Source organism: Beta vulgaris, chromosome 2, assembly GCF_026745355.1.
Source record: "Beta vulgaris subsp. vulgaris cultivar EL10 chromosome 2, EL10.2, whole genome shotgun sequence".
Taxonomy (NCBI): Eukaryota; Viridiplantae; Streptophyta; class Magnoliopsida; order Caryophyllales; family Amaranthaceae; genus Beta; species Beta vulgaris.
This window is the reverse complement of record NC_079203.1, coordinates 8,937,450-8,963,050: the sequence shown is the minus strand read 5'-3', so window position 1 is coordinate 8,963,050 and position 25,601 is coordinate 8,937,450. Positions and strand designations below refer to the sequence as shown.

General features: G+C 36.5%; 1 protein-coding gene across 1 annotated transcript; it reads left to right on the top strand.

Moving 5' to 3' along the window:
• The first annotated feature begins 13,148 nt into the window (after positions 1–13,148).
• Positions 13,149–20,486, top strand: LOC104887433 (nuclear cap-binding protein subunit 1). The gene is made up of 2 exons (XM_010672056.4): positions 13,149–13,879; positions 18,344–20,486. Exons 1-2 carry the CDS (start codon positions 13,235–13,237, stop codon positions 20,273–20,275), a joined length of 2,577 nt encoding a protein of 858 aa, XP_010670358.1. The 5' UTR covers positions 13,149–13,234; the 3' UTR covers positions 20,276–20,486.
• Positions 20,487–25,601: the final 5,115 nt, after the last annotated feature.

The window sequence follows — 25,601 nt, the reverse complement described above, 5'->3', positions numbered from 1 at the left end:
GTAGGTTAACCTTATATTTTTTGTTAATTGTTTGATAATTTGATAAATACATTTATGCAAATCAATAAAGAGAAGGAGAGTCAGTCATACTGATAATAATAGAAATTGATAATAGTGTAGGAAACTTCTTGGCATATAAAGTGGCAGTTTGGCTAATCTTTCTTCGATGTGGGACACATTTTAAGGAAAAACTGATGTTATTTCAGCAACAAATAATAAAATATATTATTTCCAACGATAACAAATAAAATATCTATTTCCATATTTGTTTCTAAATAGCAAAATAATGAAAATATGATGTCATCTATCAACAAATCATAAAATTAATTGTTTCTAATGTGATCAACGAATGAAATATTCGCTGTCGTAATTTGTTGCTAAATGGCAACAAATTGGAAATATGATGCCATCTAGTAACATTTAGTAAAATTAATTGTTCCTAATGTCAACAGAGCCACAATTTGTTGTCGCAATTTGTTGCTAAATGGCAACAAATCGCAAATATGATGCCATCTAGCAACAAATAGTAAAATTAACTGTTTCTAATGACAACAAACCAAATATTTGTTGTCGTAGTTTGTTGTTATATGACAACAAATTGAAAATACGATGCTATCTAGCAACAAATAGTAAAACAATTAGTTTCCAGTAGCAACAAATCAAAAATATGTTGCTTTTATTTGTTGAAAAATTAGAGTGAAAAACGTCACTTTATAATAGGTAACAAAAAAATAATATATGTTGCTATCTATCAACAATTCAAAATTTTGTTGCCATAATTTGTTTCTATAATGCTCTAATTTTTGTAGTGATTTTTAGAAGCTTCCTTTTTCTTTGATTGCCCAAACAAAAAATTTAGATCTTTTGTTGACCTTAGTGGGCTCGTTTCTCTCTTAGTTTATTTTGAGGTGCCTAACATTTTCAATTCTGGTAATCCATTTTTCGAACCTTGGTTAAATGGAAAAGAATATATTTTCTTCTACACAACCAACAACATGGATAGTCATCTATAAAAAAAATAATGCTTCAATGATTGTTCACTTATTTAGAGAAAAAATGACGCACTCTATTCTCTAATGTTGTTTTTTGCTTGTTTAAAGTCTTGAATGCACACAATTGGTAATCAATATTTTGTAATACAACTAATAAATGGATCTAGGCATATGTTACGCGATATTTCAACACATAAATAGTATTAAGATAATATTCCATGACTTTAAAATTTTGACATTCAAACAAAAAAAGTGAATGAACTTCTAGAGAAGGAAAAAAAAATTACATGTTACAATCAATGCATTGTTGCACATAGTCCACCATTTCAAACTTTACGAACTCCACGAGAACAATTCTAGCCAAATTTAAAAATCAATACCTTGTGGATTGATAAGTCATATTTATATATAGTTGTTAGGTGCATTTATGTTGCATTTTAGAGCATTTAGATTCATATTTAGGTTCATTATTGCATCATAATCTTATACAAACTAAGAAATTCAGATGAATATAACCAAATAAAAACCAAAAACTTATACAAAAATATAACGAAAAATCGAACAAAATACGGAAATTAAGAAATAAACATAAACTAAAATCCAGATCTAGAAAAAAAAATTAAAATAACAATGAAAATAAAAATTCAGAAATGAAATTATAAACTTAAAACTAAGCTAATTAGAAACCAAAGTAAGAGAGTGGAACAAAAATAAAAATTAAAAACGAAAAATATAAACCCAGATCTGGAAAAAAAACGTAACACGAAAAGGGATGAGAGGAGCGACGAGCGACGGACGCGACAGACTTGATGACAGCGACGGACACGACCTTCTTTTTCGATCTTCTTTTTCGCATTAAAGATTCTTCATTTTGTTCTTCATTTTCGACCTTCTTTTTCGATCTTCTTTTTCGCGATTCATTCGTTCTTCATTCTAAGTTCTTCGCAATTCATTTGTTTTGTGAGGGAAGAGTAGAGAGGAGGGAGAGAGGTGGGTGAGAATTTGGGTTGTGAGGGAAGAGTAGAGAGGAGGGAGTTAGGGTTTGAGGAAGTGGCTGGGACGAAGAGAGGAGAGAGGGAAGAGAATGGGGGCTGCGTGTGAGGGAGGAGTAGAGAGGAGGGAGTTTGGATTTGAGGGGTGACTAGGACGAAATGAATAGAGGAGAGAGGGAAGAGAATGGGCCGCACATATGGGATTAGGAAGAAATGAAATGAGGTGGGAATTGGGCCCATATTCAGGTTTAACTGAATATGGGATTTGGGCCAGATTTTTAGATGCGGTCCAACGAACCACATCAGATTTTTAAAAAATCGCAGCGGTTTTTTTAATCTGATGCGGTTTTTTGAGGACCGCATTAGATTTTTTTTTTTGCCAAATTTCCCTCCCATTTTCTGATTGCTTTTCGAATGCAGTTTTACAAAAACCGCATCTGTTAATAAGTGACATATAAGGTTTTTTCCACTAGTGCGGTTTCGTCCAAGATCGACAATTTGTTAGGGATTGAAGAAGTACCGCATTTTAGGAGGCGAATTAAGAGCAGCGGCTGCATTAGTTCGGTTCTAAAGTCATGATTTTTCTCCCTTCTATTTTCAATTAGTTGTTCTTTGAACTTGTTTCTATTTGAATTTAGTCATTATTTCATTTTCTTATATCTCTATTATTTGAGTCTAATTAGTTTAACGTTGAGTTGATTGAATTTTACTATTTAATTTAGCATTTATACAATTCGTACTATTGTTGGTTAGTTATGAAATTCGATATCTTTACTTGTAATTGGACGGAATTAGTTATTTAGATACTCAAATTATGTTATACGATTATTAGGTGCGGCGTTTGATAGTTAAATAGGGAGGACGACTTGAGATTAATAAGAGTGAGCGGCTCATCTTAGTAGTCTTAAGTGTATGAATTGTGCTAGTAAAACAAGTTTATTGGGATTGGATTTGTCTTAGCGAAATTCTAGGTTTCTAGTGATAAAGATAAGAATTGATCGCGGCGATAGTTCACCAATCTAAGTGCTAAATTAAGTATTAAAGTGGTCTCAATTATAAAGGTTAAGAAGCTAAATTATGACTAAACATTCTATGATTGGATCGAGAGTTAATAGAGTTTGTGTGTCGTCGCATGTAAATAGTAGTTTGTTAATTAGTACTTTTAATTAGTCTAAGTAGTTATTTACAGCTGAAAACCCCCCTTAGTTGTATATATGTGAATAGTGTAAATAGCATAGATGGTATGGTTATGTGTATAATACTTGTTTTCTGCACTTACTTGGATTTTTGGGTTTAGGAATTTAATAATCTCCTCGTGGGATCGACCCTTTCTTTTCCATTTACTAGTTGTAAATATTTTTGAGGTCTAAGAATAAGTTTTTTAATTGATACGCTAAACAACACGTATCAAAGGAAGTGTGTCACTGTCCATGAAGGTTGCGTGCAATCATGGCTCAATCGTATTCATTCAAAATTGTACGATATAATGGTCCACATGCAAGAAATTGTTTGGGAGACATAAGATCTAGAGACCATCCTCTCATTTCCTCGAATTTCATTGTTGATCTTATCGAGGATTTCATTAGGACTAATCCTTCATTCAAAGTGCAGTCCATCTTGACTTTTGTGAAGAACCAATATCAATTTTCAATAACATACAAGAGAGCTTGATTAGCCAACCAAAAGGCAATAATAAACATTTTTGGTGATTAGGGGAAGTCTTATGAAGAGTACTACCTAGGTACTTGCAAGTCTTGAAAAAGTCCAATCAAGGCACTGTCGTGTATTGGTGTACGATCCAAACACAAGATCCTTCTATGCACATCTTTAAGAGGGTCTTTTGGGCCTTTAAACCCTTCATTACCGGATTTCGTCATTGTCGACCTCTTATCACTATAGATGGTACTCACTTGTACGGGAAGTACGAAGGCACATTATTGATTGCTATGGGCATATATATGGATAAAAACCCGCAAGAAAGGTTCTAAAAACTCATAATCATTGTCAATGGCAAATCCTTTTGTAATACCCCATATTTTTGAGTATTTATTAAAGTAAATAAAATATTTATTTTCTAAAACAAATATTTTAGGGAAATTCTATATGGTGACCCTCGACTTTTTTAAATTCTATTTGGTAGAAAATTTTTATCTTTCCTCTTTTTGGTAATTAACCCTCTACTCTATTTTTTTTTTATTTTCTTTAACCTTATTGCATTTTAAAATCATTTTTTAATTAAAAAATTGATTTTTCAATTACAAAAAACTCATCTTGAAATTAAAAAAAACCCCAAACCCATCATCCTACCACCCCCTCTCCTCCCCTAGCCACCATCACCCCCTTCCACCTTCAATGCCAGCCACCATCACCCCCCCCCCCTTCATTGCCACCGCCGGACCATCCTTTCTTTGGTGTCGAGGCTTCCTCCTTTGCCGTCGACTGTAACCCAGCTTCCACGAACCCACCCCGACCCTCTTTCCCACGTACCCCGACCAACCGGCACCTATCTTTCTCTCCTCTGACAAAACCGAAACCCACCACCTTCCACACCATTTCAGACCCCCGACCTCTAGCCCTCCGATTTCCAACACCCACCTATCCACTCCGATTTCTACCACCCATCCACCCCATCCGAACCTAAATTGCAACAGGTTCTGCACCAGAGGAGAGAGAGGGTCGAAAATGGTGTGGAAGGTGGTGGGTTTCGGTTTTGTCAGAGGAGAGAGAGGGAGGTGCAGTGGCTGGTCGGGGTAGGAGAAAAGAGGGTCGGGGAGGGTTCGTGGGTCCTGGGTTATGATTGGCGGCAGGGGAGGAAGCCTCGGCGCTGACGGAGAGGGTGGTCCGGCGCTGACAATGAAAGGGAAAAGGGGTAATGGTGGCTAGCCATGAAAGGGGAAAGCGGTGATGATGGCTAGGGGAGGAGAGGGGGTGGTAGGATGGGTGGTTATGGTGGGTGGGGAAGGTTTGAGTTTTTTTTTCATTTTAAAATCAGTTTTTTGTAATTAAAAAATCAGTTTTTATTTAAAAAATAATTTAAAAATGTAAAAAGGTCAAAGAAAATACAAAAAATAAAGTAGAGGGTTACCAAATAGAGGAAAGATAAAAGTTGTCTACCAAATAGAAATTAAAAAAATTGAGGGTCACCATATAGAATTTCCCAATATTTTAAGCAAAGGGTATTTTATCAATTTCACTCATTTTAAATTATTTTGGCGGAAGATGGCGTCAAAATAAGATTTGTTAAGCTTTTGGTTTTAAATCCTAGTCAAAATTTTCCAAAACACCACAATATATATTGGGCCTTATCTTTTTGACGGGATTTCTTAGTAAATGGGGGAGTTTTGTTTTCCTAAAACTTTTAAATTTATGATGGAGATTACAAATCTTGGTTTAATCTCCTAATGTATGGTGAAGGTTACAAACTATTTAATTTTGGAAATTAAGTACTACCTATTCTACTCCTATAAATACCCCATACCTTAAGCCATCTTTTCCACACAATTTTTTTTGAAGAATTCATACTCTCTTACTTCAAAGTTCTTCTTTCTCTTCTTATCTGTTCTAGTTTTATATTTCTTACTCAAGTTCCAATTTTCTTTGGTTTAAGAAAAAGAATTTTGTGTTTATTACTCAAAAATATTATGTTCATGATAGGTTATTCATGTTTAAATTGATTATTAAGTTCATGTGATAAGTTACTAATTAGATTTTTATATTATTAGTTTGTTAGGAGATCGTTCAAGATTTAGACTAAGTGGAGATACTACTATACTCTTTCTGCAAGATCAAGGTACGTTATGTAGCTAGATCTTTTGAAACATGGTTTTATGTGATAAAGTTGTTTATTGATTTACTGGTTGGATTGGTTTAGAAATTTGGTTTAAAATGGTCATAATATTTTATTATTCACTCTTGGAAGTCAAAACAAGGACTCAGTTTATCAATCATTTTTATATATAGAAGTTTTGTTATTCTTTTTGGAAAATTAAATTATTTTTACAAGAAAAGGTTGATTGGTTTTTATGAATTTTGAATGTTCAAAAGGTTGTTTATGAGGATAGGGGGTTTATTCATGACTTACAAGTCATATTATTATTATTTCCGCTTGATTAACATCACGAGCTTCAAAGTCCACTTGTTCGCAATTATAATTACCCCTTGATATAGCGATGTGATGGGATGACTAGTTTGGGGGGTATGCACACTTAGCAAATATAGAAGGGGAGATAAGAAGAGGAATTGTTTTCAAGATTATTTTTAATCCAAGTTGTTTGGAAAGAGTTTGTTCTTAAAAGGTTATTCTTGAATTATTATTCAAGTGTTTGGAAAGAGTTTGTTCTTAAAAGGTTATTCTTGAATTATTATTCAAGTGTTTGGAAAGAGTTTGTTCTTAAAAGTTATTCTTGAATTATTATTAAAGTGTTTGAATATAATTTATTTTTAAAGAGTTATTCTTGAATTATTAGTGATGGAGTTTTCGAAATGAAAAAATGTTGCGAACTAACAAATATGTTACTTATCTAGTACATTTCATACTCGGTTTTATACTGACGCGTATTTTCTTTTTCCTATTTGGCTTTGATTAGTTTACCTTTTTGGTAAGCAGTTTTGTAGGTGAATTTTGAATGTGCATGGGAGCATACTAGGAAGGGGATCTTCACCTAGATTAGGGTGTTTTATTTATATCGAGTGTTGAGACAATATTTACTTTTATTAATAAGAAGTATTATTATTTTTGGTTAAAGTCTTCCGCTGCAAGTTATTTTGTTAGTTAGTAGTTGATTGCCGAAAGCGTGTTAGTCATGTGGCGGTAATACTCCTTAATTACTCAAATATTATTTACTAAATTATTTACTTAAAAGCGAGTAATTTGTGGGTGTTACACCTTTAGTTTAGATTCAATGAAGCGGTGAAAGTGAATTTTAAGCAGATAATGCACCGAAGGATGATTGTAGGTGCCGCGAAACCACTAAAGCTATGTTCAGTTCACCTTATTTTTGCTTATTTCAGATCTAATCAGATCAGATCAGATCAGAAAAAATAAGTTCAGATCAGATCAGTTCAGATTATGCTTATATTTAAAAATCATTATATCTTTCATTACATATTAGTAAAAATTATAATAATTAAATATTAATAAAGTACTCATTGAGACGAATCAAACAAGACCCCACATGACTATATTTTTTCTTATATATTGAGAAAAATCTAAAAGATAAGATCTTGTAATCAGAAAAAATAAGTTCAGATCAGATCAGATCAAAAAAATAAGTTCAGATCAGATCAGATAAGTTCAGATCAGAAAATTTCAGGTGAACTAAACATAGCCTAATTGCAGGTACCGCAAAACAATTGCAGGTGGTAATAAGTGCATATCGTTGATGCCGCAAAACATAGGCAAAGTGGTTAACTGTTACTCCACATTGCCTACGGTTGCTTCTTTTTTGTTTTTGTGAAAGGTAAAACATAGAGCCAACAGCCCACCACAAAGTCACCAAAATTTTGAAAGGAAAATAATTAGCGCTCTAAGCAAATAACTAATTTGGCTCATAAAAACAAGTAAGACTTTGAAGTGTTATTTTAAAGTGTTATCTAAGTAAGAAATATCAGTGTTACTAGTTTAAAAGTGTTACCTATCTTAAAGTTCGTAGTGTTAATAGTTTGAAAGTGTTACCTATTTTAAAATTCTTAGTGTTACTATAAATTATTACATTACATAAAAATGTTACATTAACTGTTACGAATCATTAAAATGTTACAAAAATGTTACCTATATATTTAGAAATCTACAATTTAAAAAGTGTTACCTAAATGTGTTACTTAAGCTTATTATGCAGTGATGATAGATGCTAATTTCCAGCTATTCACTAGTGGAAAAAACCTTATATGTCACTTAGTAACAGATTCAATTTTTCTAAAATCGCATCCGAAAATAAACATTAAAAATGGGAGAGAAAGATGGAAGGACAATCTGATGCGGTCCTCTTGTGGACTCAAATTAAAAAAACTGATGTGGTTTTTTTAAAATATGATGCGGTTTGGTGGACCGCATTAGATTTTTCGTTTATTTCTCACTACTTGCTCCCTTAGAACGGCCCAAAATGAACGATCTTCCTCTCCTGACTCGCAAACCCTAAACGCCCCCTCATCTCTTCTCTCTCATCACCCCTCCCCCTCTTCCAAACCCTAAACTAATAAACCTCTCATTAGTTCACCTCTCTCCCTAGTAAAAAGTCGACGCAGTGAACTGAATCACCCACTCTCCCCCACTCCCAAGAATGTTCAATTTTAAAATACTCTCGTCTTTTCTAAATTCTCTTTCTTCTTCTTCTTCTAGATCCAAAAACCTCCATTGTTGATTTTGACTTCTCTTCTTTCTCTCTCCTATATTCTCAAAAACTCCGATGAACCACAGCGCTCGCCCAAGGATTCCGCTGGGGATCGGCAACTGTTGGGGCGGCGGTGGTGGTAATTACGCGCAACAAATCCTAATTTTCAGAATTGGCCGTCGTACCACCATCATCAACGCCACGACCAGCCACAATATGTGCAGAGACGCGCGATGCAGCAGATTACCAACAACACCAAAATCAATATCAATAATAATAACAACAACAACAACATCAACAACAATAGCCGCATTTTCGCATTCCTCGCGAACACTCGAAGCTCCTGTGAAGGTCGAAGCTCTGGTGAAGGTCGAAATTCCCGTCAAGGTAGGTCGAAACTCCCGGTGAAGGTCGAAACTCTCGTCAAGCTAGGTTTTGGTTTCCGATCTTTAGTTTCGAAGCCTCGTGTTTTATTTTTGTAATTTCTGTTGTTAGATCTGTCAGATATAATCCCTTGCATAATTTTTTGAATTACACATATCCATTAATTTTGTTAGATCTGTCGAAATTCCTGTGTACTTTTTGAACAACCACCACCGTTGTTATTTGTATAGTATTTCTTATTAGATCTGAATTTTTTAGTTTATATAATATTTGTATAATTGAATTCATTTTTAGTTTGTATAATATTTGTATAATTGAATTCATTTTTATTTTGTATAATATCTGTTATTAGATCTGAATTTTTTTGAATTTTCGTTGCTTAGACATGTATAGTCTGGGTTTTGTCTTTTGTTCGTTACTCGATCATGCTTTGTTGCTGCAGTCTGCAGACCTGCAGCGCAAAGCAGGTTTTTAAAAAAATTCCATGACCCCCAAAACTGATGCGGTCTTGCAAAACCGCATCAGTTAGTGAGAAACTGATCCGGTTTTAGACCTGATCAGTTTGTCGATCATAACTGCTGCGAGCCCACCTGATGTGGACCAAAACCGCATCAGTAAATCCGATTTTGACTGTATCAGATGGGCTTTTTTCTACTAGTGATTCCCACTTGCCTTTGCTGTTGTGGAGGAGGAAAGCATTGACTCATGGTCTTGGCTTTTAGCTTGCATTAGACGTTATATCACAAATAGAAAGGGTTTGTTTGTGATCTCCGATCGTCATAGGGTTATCATGTAGCTATGAACGAGCCTTAAAGTGGATAGGAAGAGCCATATGCCCATCACCAAATTTGAGTGTGACATCTTGCTTCGAACGTGAATATGAAGTATAAGAATGCTGCCATAAAGAATCTATTTGGAATGCTTCATTTGCTAGGCAAAAGAGGAAGTTTTTGTACTATATAGACCGAATTGGCTCCATTAACGTTGAGGCGGCTAAATATCTGTTGGACATTAGCCTTCATCTATGGTCTTTTCATCATGATGGCAGACGTAGATATGGTCTGCAAACCACGAACATGTCTGAAGTGTTTAATGGCGTCCTAAAAGGGGCAAGATGTCTTCTGATCATTGCTTTGGTAAGAATGAAATTTTATCGTGTCAATTCTTATTTTTCTAAAAGGAGAGATTTGGGTAGAAAAAGACTTGAGGAAGGCCATGATTATAGCCCGAAAGCGACTGCCATCATTGAAAAACATGGAGAAGGAAAGTGCTCATGAGGTGGTTGTGTTTGACTATGAATGAGGGCTATTTGAGGTCATTACTGGACGTGGAGGTTGTATTGCAGGGAAAGGTGGAAAGAAACACATGGTGAACTTAATGCAGAAGACATGCACATGTGAGAAAGTCATAATATTTAAGTTGTCGTGTTCTCAAGTCCTTGCGGTCTGTCGATATCGGAGCTTGTCATATAGTGGTTTTGTGGATGCTTCTTTTAGGACTACCGAGTATCAATCTACTTATATGTCCTATTTCAAGCTTGTGTCTGATATAAACAATTGTTCTCCATATTGTGGTCAGAGAATTATAGCTGATGAGTGGCTAAAGCGTGGAGCTGGACGTTCGAGGTCCACTCGAATAAAAAATGAAATGGATGTAGTTGATAGGCCCGACAAATATAGATGTAGCATGTGTAAGGTTCTAGGACATAACAAGCAACGATGCCCTAATAAGTGCAATGAAGGAACATCTGGGTAAATCTGTTTTCTTACAAACATAGATTTTTATTATCATATTCACTAAGACATAATGTATTGTTATTATCATAGCTGCTTTTTTTTCCCATTGTGTTACTAACGTATGTGAATTTTTTTTGTTCTTAGGTCTGATGGCGCAGTTCATCTTTCCCGGCCCTACTGATCGCAGCGCTCTCACCCTCCATGACAAGCATAGGAGTGAGGATGCTCGGAGGGGAGTAGCGGACACAATATTGTCGTGTCGGTTGCATCATCACAGTCTCACTCATGACTGGGAGATTCACGATAGGATTCTTCGGTATGTTGAGCGTGCTAGTTTTCTCCGCATCCATCGTTTGGTCGGGGGAGGTTTGGAGATCGATCGACCACTTTTGACGGCATTAGTGGAGTGATGTAGATAGGAGACATATACCTTTCATTTGACTATCGGGGAGGCGACGATTACTTTAGAGGATGTCGTTGTTATATTTGGACTTAGAGTGCACGTGCCACTTGGTATTGGTTCAGCAGGGTAATAGGGATGCAGTGGTGCACGAGTTATTAGGAATTTGGCCCACCACTCCGGAGAACGAGCCCAAAGTTCTCTAGGGTTCGTCTTTGAGGATGACATGGCTTTAGCTTAATTTATTCTTGTTGCTGAACGATGCTGACGAGGAGACAGTGCAGAGATTCACACGGGTTACATTCTTGTCTCGATGGGGTCCGTTCTTTTTGCTGACAAGAGCGGGGATGGAGTTCAGGTGATTTATTTCCCGCTCTTGGCAGATGTGGACGTATCAGGGACATATAGTTGGGGTAGTGCGAGCATACTTGTATCAACAGCTATGTTGAGTATCACAGAGGCGTGCGAGGGAGTTAACAGGTTTGGGCATGGGACCACATACACATCGGCAGGCCTGTGATTTCGAGGGTGCAGGACCCACCTCAAATGTTTGACAATGGCGTTCTAGTTTTAGGCTCCCAGGATGTTCTGGGGGTTGACCCCTTAACTGTTAGGTAATATGCATTGTCTCACATTTTTAACGTTATTTATTTTCGTTTTTTAGAAGGATATTAATGTATATTTCTTTTCAATTGGCTTCGAGTACACCGCACCATGTCCCACTTAGCAGGTGGACTTTCTTACTACAAGAATGCACTTGACCATCAGATGAACGAGTAGGTAAATAGGGTCATTATCTCATAACTTATATACATTATTAGACCTCTTTCACATGCCTAATATTTTAACTTACTTTTTTTGTAGATGACTTGGCAACCGTATACTGAGGCGAAACTAGAGTTGTTACCTGCTATATGTCGAGCTGATCGACATGTATGTCACATATTGGCTCCACTTATTTGTTTCGACATTGTGGAGTTTCATTTTCCTGATCGAGTTATGCGTCATCAGTTTGGATTCGAGCAGACGACACCTTGTGATACGAGCACAACCCTTCACGGCATAGAATGGAGGTCGAAGAACAAGAATTATCCGCTCAGACATCGACCTTACATAGCGCAGTGGGGTGAGCACGAGAGATATGTTGTTCAGGGTACTCCATTTAGTGGTCGTACTCATGCCATTGAGGAGTATATGATATGGTATTGTCGCATCACGAGGTTGCGCATGACGGATCCATTGAGGCGACCTCCTTCTACACATTATCAGCCTGCGTCTGCAGATTTAGTACTGGTACGTGACATGACTTGTATTTATACTTTTATTTATTTCTGAAACTACATAATGTATATTTTTCTTTATATGCAGACACATTCTTTATCTGATATTGCTCATTTGTATAGTACTGTACTGGAGGTTGCTGAGTCATTGCCTCGAGATATGGGGCGGAGCTGTATGCGCAAACATTGCTGACCATGAGGGGGCTGTTTATTGACGTTGTTGGTAGAGCTGGACATGATGACCACATCTTACAGTGCGTGTCAGCTTCTGCTGCCCCTACATCGACTTCTACATCTTCTACACCGCTGCCCATACATCTTCCACGACACCTTTACTTTCGTCTCCATCTTCTCTTGATGCTATTGCTGAGTTTCTCTGAGTCCACACCTAGTTCATCTAAACATACACAAAAGAAGAAGAGGGGGCGTTAGCACTTTCATTTATTGTTTGTATAGTTAATTAGCTAACATTATGTTATATTTTAAACTATATATGTTTGTGATTGATCTATCATTATATGTCATTTTCTTAGTATTGCTTCATCATTAAGAAATTCTTGGATAAATTTGAATTGGATGAACTTGGTGTTTGGTTGATGTGTGGATAAACTTGGTGTTGTTGGATGAAATTAGAGATTAGGTGATTTGGTGGTGAAATTGTAGGTTGGAGAGCTGATTTTGTGATGTTTCTGGCATTTCGGCCAGTTATGGGAAAGCAAAACTGATTGGGGTTTATGTGAATATAAACCGGTACTCCCAATAGTGGGTTACAAATGCCCAAATCTACAGTTATTGGCCACAAAGAACCATTACTCCAAGTGACAACTTAGGCTCATAAACCGCTACTCAGGGTTGCGGTTTATTATACTTAACCACTTTGCCGAAAATAAAAAATTAGTTTTGTGCGTGCTGTCGTAAGTTAACGGTACCCATAAAATTAATTTGAATTTTGGTGCATGTGAAGAATTAATACTCTTTTTAACATCATTTTTTTTAATGTTTTTTCTATATTATTATATTTTTTTAACATGGCCACAGCCTCACACCCTCCCCTGTCAATCGGGCACACTCTTCACTTACTCAATCCCTCTCCTCCAATATTCTCTCTCATCACCACCACAATGAGTAGCTGGAAAACCCTAATTCTCCGAATCGGCGAAAAATGTCCCGAATACGGCGGAAACCTAGACTTCAAAGAACACATCGACAGTTGCTACGCCATTCTTTGGCGCGAATTAGACCAACAAGAAGACCACGAAATCCTATTCTACGTCCTCCAATGCGCCGAACAATTGCCTCACAAATCTCCCTTTTACGGCACCTTAATCGGTCTCCTAAACCTCGAGAAAGAAGATCTCGGCAAATTAGTAGTCGAAACCACTCATTCCAATCTTCAACAAGCAATTCAGTCGGAAAATTGCGACAGAATTCGTGTTTTGTTGCGATTTCTCACTGTTTTGATGTGTAGCAAGGTTCTTCAACCTGCTTCTTTGGTTGTTGTGTTTGAGACTTTGCTTTCGTCAGCTGCTACCATTGTTGATGAGGAGAAAGGCAATCCTGCTTGGCAAGCGCGCGCTGATTTTTATATAAGTTGTGTTTTGTCATGCCTTCCGTGGGGAGGTGCTGAGCTTATGGAGCAACTTCCTGAGGATATTGATCGACTTTTGGTTGGGATTCAAGCTTATTTCAGTATTCGGAGACACCTTATTGATTCTGGCTTTTCTATTTTTGTGGATATTGCCAAAGATCACACATCAAATGATAAGGTATGATTTTTATAAAAAAAATTGTGTTTTCTTTATTATGTTTGATATGTTGTTTTTAGTTGCACTATCATGGATTCGCACTAGTAGTTTGATGGGTTTTAGAATAGGAAAGTAAATGATGACTGAAGGGCATTTCATCTCCACCAACCTACCTTTTGTTTTTCAAATGTAATTTTGGCAATCTTTACAAGTGACTTACATGGGTCCATGTCATTTATAACCTGTTGTACACATATATGATTTGACAATGGTCAATTGGTCATTTCTCATAGTTGCTAACTTGCTAGTCATGCCTTACTCTACTCGAAGTGTTTGCTTTGAGATTCGTCCTGGAGGATGTATCATGATAATCTCAGCTTGACCAGCCTAGATTACACTATTTGTATACTGCTTACACTTGTAACCTATTTTTCCTCCACCATCGAGGCATTGAGAAGCCTTGGCATGTGAAGTTGCCATAATTTCAATCACTATCTTTATGAACAGATTTCTTGATCGCAAATAGCTATTTTCCTTCTAAATTAAACTCATTTTCATAGACTCCAAATGTTGTGTGCCACATATTTGATGCATTTTGCGAGTCTTTCAATGCACCTAGAACCTTCTAAAAGTCTTGTCAGTTTTGTCATGTCATCGCTTTAAAAACTCCATTTTCCATTAAGTCTTAAGGAGTTCGGTCAATACCCCCCTCCCCTCTTAAAGGAAAATAAAATGCTCATCGTGTCTCTTTTATGACCTCATCAACGTTATTTTCATAGAGCCTTCATTATAGCCTTAAGTTGAATTAATGTGTTTGAACTTCTAAGTCCAACCTCCCTCCACGCATTTTCAGAAGTACTGTGAACTATGGACTGTTATGGACCTTGCCACTATAGATCGGTCTTGGGCAACCCTAGATATTGTCGGCAGTCATAGGTGACCAATAATAATCTGTCGAGATGCTCTTCTATGCTATATGGGCATGTCTATCTCTTTGTTCAAGTAAAGCCCTAGCTTGAACAAGTGGCTTTTTGGAATCAGATGTCAACCCAATGTCGATGACATTGTGAAGGAGCTGAATTTATGAAAGTTGCGAGGATCTACCCCTTTTGCCATTTTCAGAGTCCGGTCTTTAGAGATAATTTCTTTGGAGGATACCATTCATAATGATAGAGTAGCTCGCCATGTTTGTCAAAATTTTCCATTTAAGATGCTTCTTTTGCCTCCTTTTCCACCTATAGATCCTATGAACCTGCGAAGTGTGGTTTGATACTGTATCTTTGATCATGCACCAATGTGGCATGCATCACAAAGCAGCAAATGGACCTCTAAAGGTTGATTCCTACCTAATTACCTAGTTCCATGTAGATGCCTCCAAAGAAGTCTATGAGCTTTTATTCCCTTCATCTCAGTCTTATAAGGAGGAGTTTGGTTTGAGGGTTACAAGAAAGGGAAGGGGAATTCATTACCTTGATTCCTTTATATGTTGATTGGTTAAAGGGTTTTGGTGTTTGATTTGATGATTTCCCCTATTTTTGGAATGGGTTAACCCCAAGCTCCTGTCCGTCCATTCCCTACTCCTCTAAGTTCTCATTATTGAACACCACGTTGACTCCAGACCGTCCAACCACAGGTGCCACCATGTTGACCACCACACCGCCTCAACACCCTTAAACCACCACCGAAACACCCTTCCCCCATTGTAAACCCGCCCAATCTCCTCCAAAATCACTCTCCCTCCACTTAATTCACCCCAACCACCTTAAACCCTAACCCCTTCAAGAAACAACTCTAACCACTTGGAAAAGACACCATCTACCCTAAAGTAACCTTAATCATCAAAGAGATTCACTTAAAAGACCTGATGAGACACATAAAGTGAGGAGAGGCGCAACGGAGGGGGGGAGAGGAAGCGGCAATGATAGGGGAGGTGCTAAGAGGCGGTGGAAGGGGAGGTACGATAGAGGATGTGGTGATGATTGTATATTAAAGAGAAGAGATGAAGAAGTTGGTGGGTTTTCCTTTGTTTATATTTGAACAAACAACTTATAACAACTAAGGCTTTTGCTTTCCATTCTCCTTCTTTCCCTTTCTCTATTCCATTCCCTTTCCCCTTTGGGAAACAAAACACCCACTAAGTTTGTTTTGTTCTAGTGGACCCCTGCCCCCCCCCCAAAAAAAAAGCCGAGTCCTCTTTGTCTTCCAATCTCTGAGATTTAGACAATTACTCTCAATTGTATCAATGAAGCCACAAATCTCTATTATATGTGACAACGCATAGGGGACACCAAAAGGTAGAAAAAGGGGGGAAAATAGGGGGATAATTAACTCCTTCGTTTAAACGAAAAAAGGTAAAAAATACAAATATGAACAACAGTTCTTTGAAAAAACAAAATGAAAACACAGTTTTTTTATTTTCTATATGCTTTCGCACGCATTGCTTGCATTGCGTGCAAATGTAACAAAAGGTGGGAGTTGTCGTATTTAAGGTCTGCTATTTGAACTCAATCCTTTTTATTACTTTCCACTTTAAGAACCTCCCCTAGACGACGCTTGCTCTTCGTCCTTATTCCTGGTGTCTGAATTATAGTGGCTTTTTTTTTTTGAATGTCACTGATAATGATGGATGAGTCAGGGCAAATAGGCTTGTTCACCCCTGACTTTTATTTATTTATTTTGAGAACAAGCTAATGTTGGTTTAAACTCCATGGGGACGCCTTCTCTTCATTTTTACGGAAAATTGAATGATGAAAACATTAATATCAATGGATTCTAAAAAAATTATTTTTATTGTCCATATCAGCTTCATGGTCTTTTCGGACTTCTTAAAGTCGGATGGTTAGTTGCAAAAGTCCTACTCTCATAGTCCTTTAAACTCTACAATCTTATCTCCATCTATCATTGTGTTGTGATCTCCTCCATATGAAGAATGGCATAATACTCATCAAGGGAATTATTTAAACTTTAATAGTTTAGCTTAGATTGTTCTTACTTTTACTGGTTAAAGTGCAAGTGAGACTCCAATTAGTAGGTATTAAAAGGATTATTTTGTTTGATTAAATGGGAAAGAATCCTTATGGATGTCTTTGTTTGGCTCATTATAGAGGAATTAGGAGGTGATGGTGGCATTTGTAAGATCAATTAAACAATTAAGTCATCAATTTATTGTCAATTAAGGGAATTCGTCTTTAAATTTTTTTGCCAATCAAATTCCACCAAGTTTGGGGGAGAATGAATGTTCTATGGAGCCTTTCTTGTCACTTTTGCATCTATGGAAGCAACATAGGAAATTAGCTTTTTCCTTACTTTTCTCTCTTTCATCCATACCAAATAAGCTGCTTGTTTTCCCAATGACCTCTCTATCAAAAATCCCATCTATGAAATGGACTTGGATCTGGGCATGATGACCATGCTGTTCTTCAGTAGTTCAGTATCTTCAACCTAACTTGTTTGATGGTCAATCATGGTAATTTAGTCAAATAATTTTTGGACTTCATCAAGCTGAAAGGACATTGGACCTTTCAGAGTGGGTTTTTGTCTTTACATGATAAAATGTCCCATTCACATGTGTTTACAAGGTCAAACCACTCTCTCTCTTTGTAATTAATGTATTAGGTGGTAAAGCTTTGCAAGGCCTTCCCCTTTCAAAGCAAATTTGATGTCCGTATGCGGCTATTAAGATGACCTAAAGTTGGATCATGGCATTCCAAATTCCAGATTAGCTCAGCTTTCATGAATGATTGTTGAGCTTGAGGGTATTGTTATTATCATAGTTTTGCCTACGCTCATCACCTAATTCGTCTTTGAGATTTGCAAATTGCAGTCTATTGTCTTTGTGTGTGTCCCCTCCGTTCGTAAAGATGAACACCCTGTGGCTTGTCTGAGGAAATCTCCTTGTTAACTCTAATGAAAATGCGAAAAGGAAGGCTAAATCAAATGTCTTGCTGGACTATCATCTTCAATGTTGGTTTTTATGCTCTCTAATAAGAAATTAAGGTAGGTAGTTGCCTTTTGGCATCTAGAGAGTAGAAATAGGCTCTCTTGTTTTTTCAGGGAGATAGCTATACAAGTCTTCTTTTGTAATTGCATGGGTAAGGCAGCATACAATTGACTCCATTCTCCTTGTATTGCATATAGTGGGAGCCTTGTAAGAGGCATTACCACATCAAGGTAAATAGGTAATGGTAAAGTTTAGGTGGGCATATTGTCATGCTGTAGGTTTAAGAACCAGATTGCAGATTAAGGGTAAGCTAGAATTGAAAGATATACACGGAAGAGATCCATCAATGTGCGTAAATATACTAGCTATATAATTAAAGAAACACAGAAGTCATGATGTTTGTCTGAAAATTGAAAGACCAACTCATCCAGCTTTGTGGTTCACCTTGTTTTTGAGATGAGAATATTGTGTTGCACTCTTCAGGAAAACAAAAGAAAGTTAATTTTTCTGCTCCTCTGATTCTCATTTGTGTCAATTTTTTGCAGGATTTCCTGGAAGATTTATGGGGTCGAATTCAGGATTTGTCCAACAATGGTTGGAAACTTGAAAGTGTTCCCAGGCCCTACCTCTCTTTTGAAGCTCAGCTTGTAGCTGGAAAGTCTCATGATTTTGGGCCCATTATATGCCCTGAGCAGCCAAGATTGCCGTCTACTACTTCCAGTGTTGCCTTTGGTAGACAGAAGCATGAAGCTGATCTGAAATACCCACAAAGAAATCGCAAGCTAAATATATTTCCTCAAAATAAGATTGAGGATTTGGCCCCTATAGATCAGTTCATTATGGAAGAGTATCTGTTAGACATTTTGTTGTTCCTGAATGGCTGTCGGAAAGAATGTGCTGCTTACATGGTTGGCCTTCCAGTACCCTTCCGCTACGAGTACCTCATGGCCGAGTTAGTCTTCTCACAACTCCTTTTGCTTCCTCAGCCACGATTCAAGTCAACATATTACGCTTTAGTTATCATGGATCTTTGTAAAGCGCTTCCTGGGGCATTCCCAGCAGTTGTAGCTGGCGCAGTACGTGCTCTTTTTGACAAGATTGCTGAATTAGATACGGAATGTCGAGCTCGGCTGATCCTTTGGTTTTCTCATCATTTATCGAACTTTCAATTCATTTGGCCCTGGGAAGAATGGGCCTATGTCTTGGAACTTTCAAAGTGGGCTCCCCAACGTGTATTTGTTCAGGAGGTTCTGGAAAGAGAAGTTCGATTGTCTTACTGGGAGAAAATCAAGCAGAGTGTTGAAAATGCACCTGGCTTAGAAGAGTTACTTCCTCCAAAGGGTGGTCCAAACTTCAGATATAATGCAGAAAATGGCCGGAACAAAGCTGAGTGGCTTGCTTTGTCTGAAGAACTGAATGGCTTGGTTAGAGGCAGACAAACTGTACGAGAAATAATATCATGGGTAGAAGAAAATGTGATTCCTGTGCATGGGTTGGAAGTGACTATCCAAGTAGTGATTCAAACTTTATTGAATATTGGAGCGAAGAGCTTCACTCACCTAATGACTGTTTTAGAAAGATACGGCCAAGTCATTGCTAAGGTATGTCCAGATGAGGACAGGCAAGTCATGCTAATTAATGAAGTTAGTACTTTCTGGAGAAACAGCACTCAGATGACTGCCATAGCCATCGACCGTATGATGGGTTATCGTCTGATCTCTAATTTGGCTATCGTGAGATGGGTCTTCTCTTCAGAAAATGTGGATCAGTTCCATACATCAGATCGGCCTTGGGAGATTCTCAGAAATGCTGTAAGTAAAACATACAACCGCATATGTGATCTAAGAAAAGAAATCTCCTCACTGAAGCAACGTCTTCAGTCAGCAGAAGAAGCAACAGCTAATGCTAAAGCAGAACTAGAAACAGCTGAATCAAAACTTACACTTATGAATGGTGAACCCATTGTTGGTGACAATCCTATCAAGTTGAAACGCCTTATATCTTCTTCTGAGAAGGCTGAAGAGGAAGAGGTGGCTTTACGGGAATCCTTGGAGGCAAAAGAAGCTCTACTTTTCCGTGCCCTCGGTGAAAATGAGGCCTTGTTTCTCTCCTTGTATAAGAATTTTTCCATCGTTCTGCTTGATCGTCTCCCCAAGGGCTCTGCAATTGGGACATCTCGTAGCCTTCGCGCTAGTCTGATTGACACAATGACAGTAGATTCTGATGAGCCATCAGTAATGGATATAGACCAAGAGAAAGGTCTAAATAGTGTGTCAAATGGGGAGAAAGGATCTGCTGCTTACAATTTAAGTGAAACTGACCAATGGGGTTTATCGACACTGGGATATGTTAAGGCAATCACTAGACAATATGCTTCTGAGATTTGGCCTCATGTTGAGAAAATAGATGAAGAGATCTTGAGTGGAAGTGTGCACCCGCTTTTCAGGAAAGCTGTTTATTGTGGTCTAGGTCGGTAACTGATGAACAATTGCAAACATCTGTAACAGAGAAGCAGTTTATTGTGGGGTAGGTAGTTTTAACTGATAAGACATTGGACACAGGTGTATGTGTATCAGGAAAGCAGTTTAGTTGTAAAGTAGGAATATTTTTTAAGGTGATATGTCATTCCCAGTTTTATCTTGATTTTGTCCGAGAATTTTATGTTTTGTAACAGCTGTGAGTTCATCACGTTCTTTCTCTGTTTTTACTTCGTTGCTGTGTGCACTTTCCCTTGTCAAGTTTTGATAATCTAAAAGTTATCACCTCCTAATTGGGGGCACTTTATAATCAATACATATTTTTAAACATGAAGAACTGTAATTCCCTAGGAGTAAAAATTTATATACATGTCCAGACGGTTGTAATAAGATTCTGCATGATTATATTTTTCTTATATAGAACACACAAAATATTATCAAAGGAGAGTATGTGAATAGTGGGAAAGTCAAACTGTATCAAGTATTTTTGAAATGTGTAATATTAATTAATTAAGTCTTGATAATATATTTGAATTTTCTTTTTCCTCGTAATGTATAACTTTTGCCCTACTTTCCTTAATTGTTGAGTTGACATAGTTAAGGAGTATTTGATTGCCAAATATATAAAGTGAAAGTATTGGGTCAGACCGTCTGACCCAAACATTTGGTCAGACAGGCTGGCCCAAGTTCATTAAAACCCCTGCAAAAACCTTCAAAAAAATCATCAATGGCAACTCTCACATTTTCAAATCACTCTCCAACTTACACTCCTTTCTCAAAATCCATCTTCCCCAAACTCCCTTTCACTACCCTGCTCTCTCTCTCCTCTAAATGGACTCCCCAAATTGTCACAATACACTAGCTCAAATGATAGCAATTCAATCCAATATGCAACAAGAAAACAGAGAAATGAAAGAGAAGCTAGAAAGAGTAACTGAAGAGAATGTAGCTCTGATGAACCAACTTGAAGAATCAAAGCAGACCATTGAGAGCTTACAAAGGGAGTTAGAATCTCTCAAGGAAGCAAATGGGAATATTGAGGAACAAGTTGAAAATCAGAGGTTAATCAATGAAGATCTTGATACACAGTATATATATAGTTGCAAAAGCTATGCTAAATGAAATTCTCCATAAATTATCAACCTTAGAGGTAGAATTGGAGGATAAGAATAACTATTGCGAAGAATTAGAAGCAACGTGCCTTGAACTTGAGCTTCAGCTTGAAACGTAAGAAGATATATTCCTTTTGTAGGTTCATTTAACTTCTTTCATTTAGAAGTAAGTTGCTTTCATTTAGAAGTAAGTTACTTTCATTTAGACTTAACTTACTTTCATTTAGACCTAAGTTACTTTCATTTAGACCTAAGTTACTTTCATTTAGACCTAACTTACTTTCAGTTAGACCTAACTTACTTTCAGTTAGACCTAAGTTACTTTCATTTAGACCTAAGTTATTTTCATTTAGAGGTAACTTAGTTTCATTTAGACCTAAGTTACTTTCAGTTAGACCTAAGTTACTTTCATTTAGATCTAAGTTACTTTCATTTAGAGGTAACTTACTTTCATTTAGACTAACTGAAAAAAATGAAGACTAACTGAAAACAAATTAAGACTAACTGAAAAAAAATTAAGACTAACTGAAAAAAAATTAAGACTAACTGAAAAAAAATTGAAACCAACTGAAAAAAAATTGAAACCACCTGAAAGTCGTCCGACACAATACGTTCTCATATATAAAATAATATATGATCAGTTTAATTGTAAGAGCATTTCAGGTTCTATATTGTTTTACATTCGCAATTATATCTATACTAATATATTAAAAGGCGTGCGTAAATTAGGAACGGTGCCACATGGCGCTCTCCCTAGGGAGTTTTAGTTCATGTAATCCATGTACAATAAAAAAAATGGAAATTACATGGTATAGGTTTTGATCCCATGACCTCAGGTTCATGTACTAAAGTTTTAACCACTAGACCAAGTTGTATTTAGTGATATCATATCAAAGTACAATATTAATAAATGAAAATTTTCTTACCCGGGGCATAGCCCGGGCCTAATAACTAGTTAGATAATTAAATCAATCATTTAATGTGTAAATTAATTATTAAATAATTATGAATGCATATGTTTGTATTAGTTCATTATATTTTGAACATAATCTGTTTTAATAAGATTATGTTTTTTGGACAAAAGTATCATGTGCATCATGCCGGAGTCCAAAAACTAGTATGATATAGTTAAATACATTTTAATAGGACATTTACAATAATAGTTAGCTTCTATTTTTAGGTTTTGATATATTACCGACTTGTCATAATTTTACCAATCGTTGTGATTAACGAGTTCACTCATGGTATGTACACCCGGGTGTACCATGAGCATAGTACACCCAGGGGTATTTTTGTAATAAATTAGAACTTCAGGTGCTCATTTGACATCAAATTTGCTCATATGAGCATTTTGCTCATTTATCATTTGCTCATTTTGCTCATTTTGTAATAAAATTTGCTCATTTTGCTCATTTGGAGAAAATAGTCTTGGTGTACCATGAGCATGGTACACCCCGGTGTACTATAAATATTCTCGTGATTAACTTGAACTTTCCCATACGACAATAAGATAGATAATGTCCAGTTCTACAAAAAAAGTAGTAAATTACTCACTCCATTTCATAATACTCCAAACACTTTTCTTTTATATTTGTCTCAAATTAGTTTGTAACACTTTGATTATGACATGGTCCCACTATTAATATAATATTTCTTGATTTTTTTTTTAAAAAACTACCTTTTATAACCAACTAATTTTTCAAAACTAGCTTTTAAAATTTTTTCTTCAAAAATTTACCTTATATAACAAATTTCTTTTAATATGCTATCATTTCACGTATAAATTTAATACTAATCAATAAAAGACAATCACCGTAGTTGTTGCTATCGGTGGAGTTGCGATAAAAGAAGAGGAAAACGAGAGGAGAAAAAAGAAAAACAATTCACGGTGACTCAATTATTAGTGATTAAACCCCATTTTACGGTAAAATGGTAGTATATTGAAAGAAATTAGTTATATAAGGTATTTTCTAAGATTTTTTTTAAAGGTAGTTCTTTTAAAAAAATTGACTATAAAAGCTAGATTTATGAATTTTTTCCTTGTTTATTTTACCCTCCTTTGACCCATATTCTACCTTTTATCAGTAACAAGTTACCCAACTTTCACTCTGTTCTAGTAAAAAATACTCCACCAACTTCTATCACATCTACTTTTTAAATAAAATAACATTTGATAACCACATTACAACTTATCACTTTAAAATACGTGTCTCAACAAGAATTCAAATCTTTTTGGAACAGAGGGAGTAATACCTATTGACAAATACATTTTCAGTTTTTAATTACTCACAACATTTTCTTTTGCGCAAGTACCAAGTAGAGCATACATAAAGAGAAATAAAAAATATATGTGCTAGAGGAGAGAAAGAAAGAATATATCTTTATTATATATGCGAACTCTTAAATACTTTAGTGTTCACTGTTTTGACCAATATATTTCTAACTAGAAAAAAAAACTAGAATACCTATCATTCTATTCGTTTAAAAATAAAAAAAGGCAAATCGATCAAACAAACTACAAAGCAGTTACACTCATGAGTCATGACTCATCCTTCACGCTATGCGTTCATGAGGCTAGTTGCCAAAAATGAAAACGTCGCCATAATAAAAACGGAGGAAATAAAAATGGGTTTTGCTAAATGCCGCCCTTCTTTTTCCTACTAACGTCCTGTATAAATACTTTATATGTATTTATACTTATATACATTTCCTCACTTTCTTTCACTCTCCCACCCTCCAACTCTCATACATCCTCATCTCATACTTCCTCACACTATCTCATCATCCAAGAACTTCTCCGACCACTTTTCCAGCCAATTTTCTGGTCACTCTCTCTCATCACATATTGAAGGAGGTTGAATGGAATCATCACGCTGCCACTCCTCCGGCAACCTTTCCGTTTACAATACGTGGAACTTTTCCGAAAATTGAAAATGCCGAAAAAGTGGTCAGGTGCCTATTTTAGGCGCCCGAACATAGGTTCGGGCGGCTATTTTAGGCGCCTGACCACAGGTTTGGGAGCCTATTTTAGGCGCCTAGGTACTTTTTCGGCATTTTTAAGTCAATTTCTGGTAAATTTTACTCTACTCTGAGATGTTCTAATAAAGCTAAACCAAAACAGCCAAAATAGAGACTGGAACAAAAAAATGATTACACTAACGACCCGTTTGGTTAGTGGTTATAAATAGTGGTAATGGTAATGAAATTTAGTGTAAATTTGTAAAGATTTTCACATGTCCATAACCATGGGAATGAAACTTTATCACAAAACATGGGTTTCCTTTATGAATTTTCATTACCACCTAATACCACCTTCCCAAGTGGTAATGGATAGTAATGAGATTTTAGGAAGAAAATGGATATCTTGTGATTAAGTAGCATTACCATTGGTAATAACATTGGATTTCTAGTGCAAATTTACACTATAATGCATTACCATTCCCACCATTTATAACCTCTTACCAAACGGGCCGTAAACCCTATGTATCGTAAGTTTCGGGAGTGTTGCCCCCAACCCCCATCGGGGGCCACCTTGCGCCCCCGAACCCCTAAACCAGGGCGCTTCGCCCATGGACCCCTATTCGCTGACCGATCAGCGGGACCCCGTGCTTAATTTTTTGAAGCACCATGTTTAAGACATTCTACCAATTTGATTCGAATTTTTTTTAATTATAGTAGTGTTTTCTCGTAATATAATGAGATGGTAAAAAAAACTTGAAGTTATTGAAAATATGAACTTGTCGGAATTTTTTAAAATCTAGTAGTCCTTCAATGGAGGGAATGGAAGGGATGAGAGAGATAGTGTGAAATATAAGAGGGAATGGAAGAGATGAGAAGGAATGGAAGGGGAATGGAAAAGGAATGAGTGAGTGAATGTATTATAATACTTAATACATACATACATATATTTTATACGATTTTTTCACCATATACCCCTGACAATTTTTTTTTTGCACCGTATACCCTTTCGACTTTTCAAATTCATCATATACCCCTCACATTTCGAAAAATACATCAACTTACCCTTTTGACTAACGGCGTTAGACTTCCGTTAGTCATTAACCCCTAATCCCCTCTAACCCTAATTAACTAACCTAAATTAAATCCTAATCCTAACCCTAATCTAATACACTTTAACTAACCTACTGCCACATAACCCCCCACTGCCACATCACCCCCCACTGCCACATCACCCTCCCACTTACCCCCACTGC

Bases quoted from the DNA above. Each gene is read 5' to 3' on its own strand.
- LOC104887433 (XM_010672056.4), top strand. From the start codon at position 13,235: ATGAGTAGCTGGAAAACCCTAATTCTCCGAATCGGCGAAAAATGTCCC. The intron at 13,880-18,343 runs GTATGATTTTTA...AATTTTTTGCAG, and splicing joins ATCACACATCAAATGATAAG to GATTTCCTGGAAGATTTATG.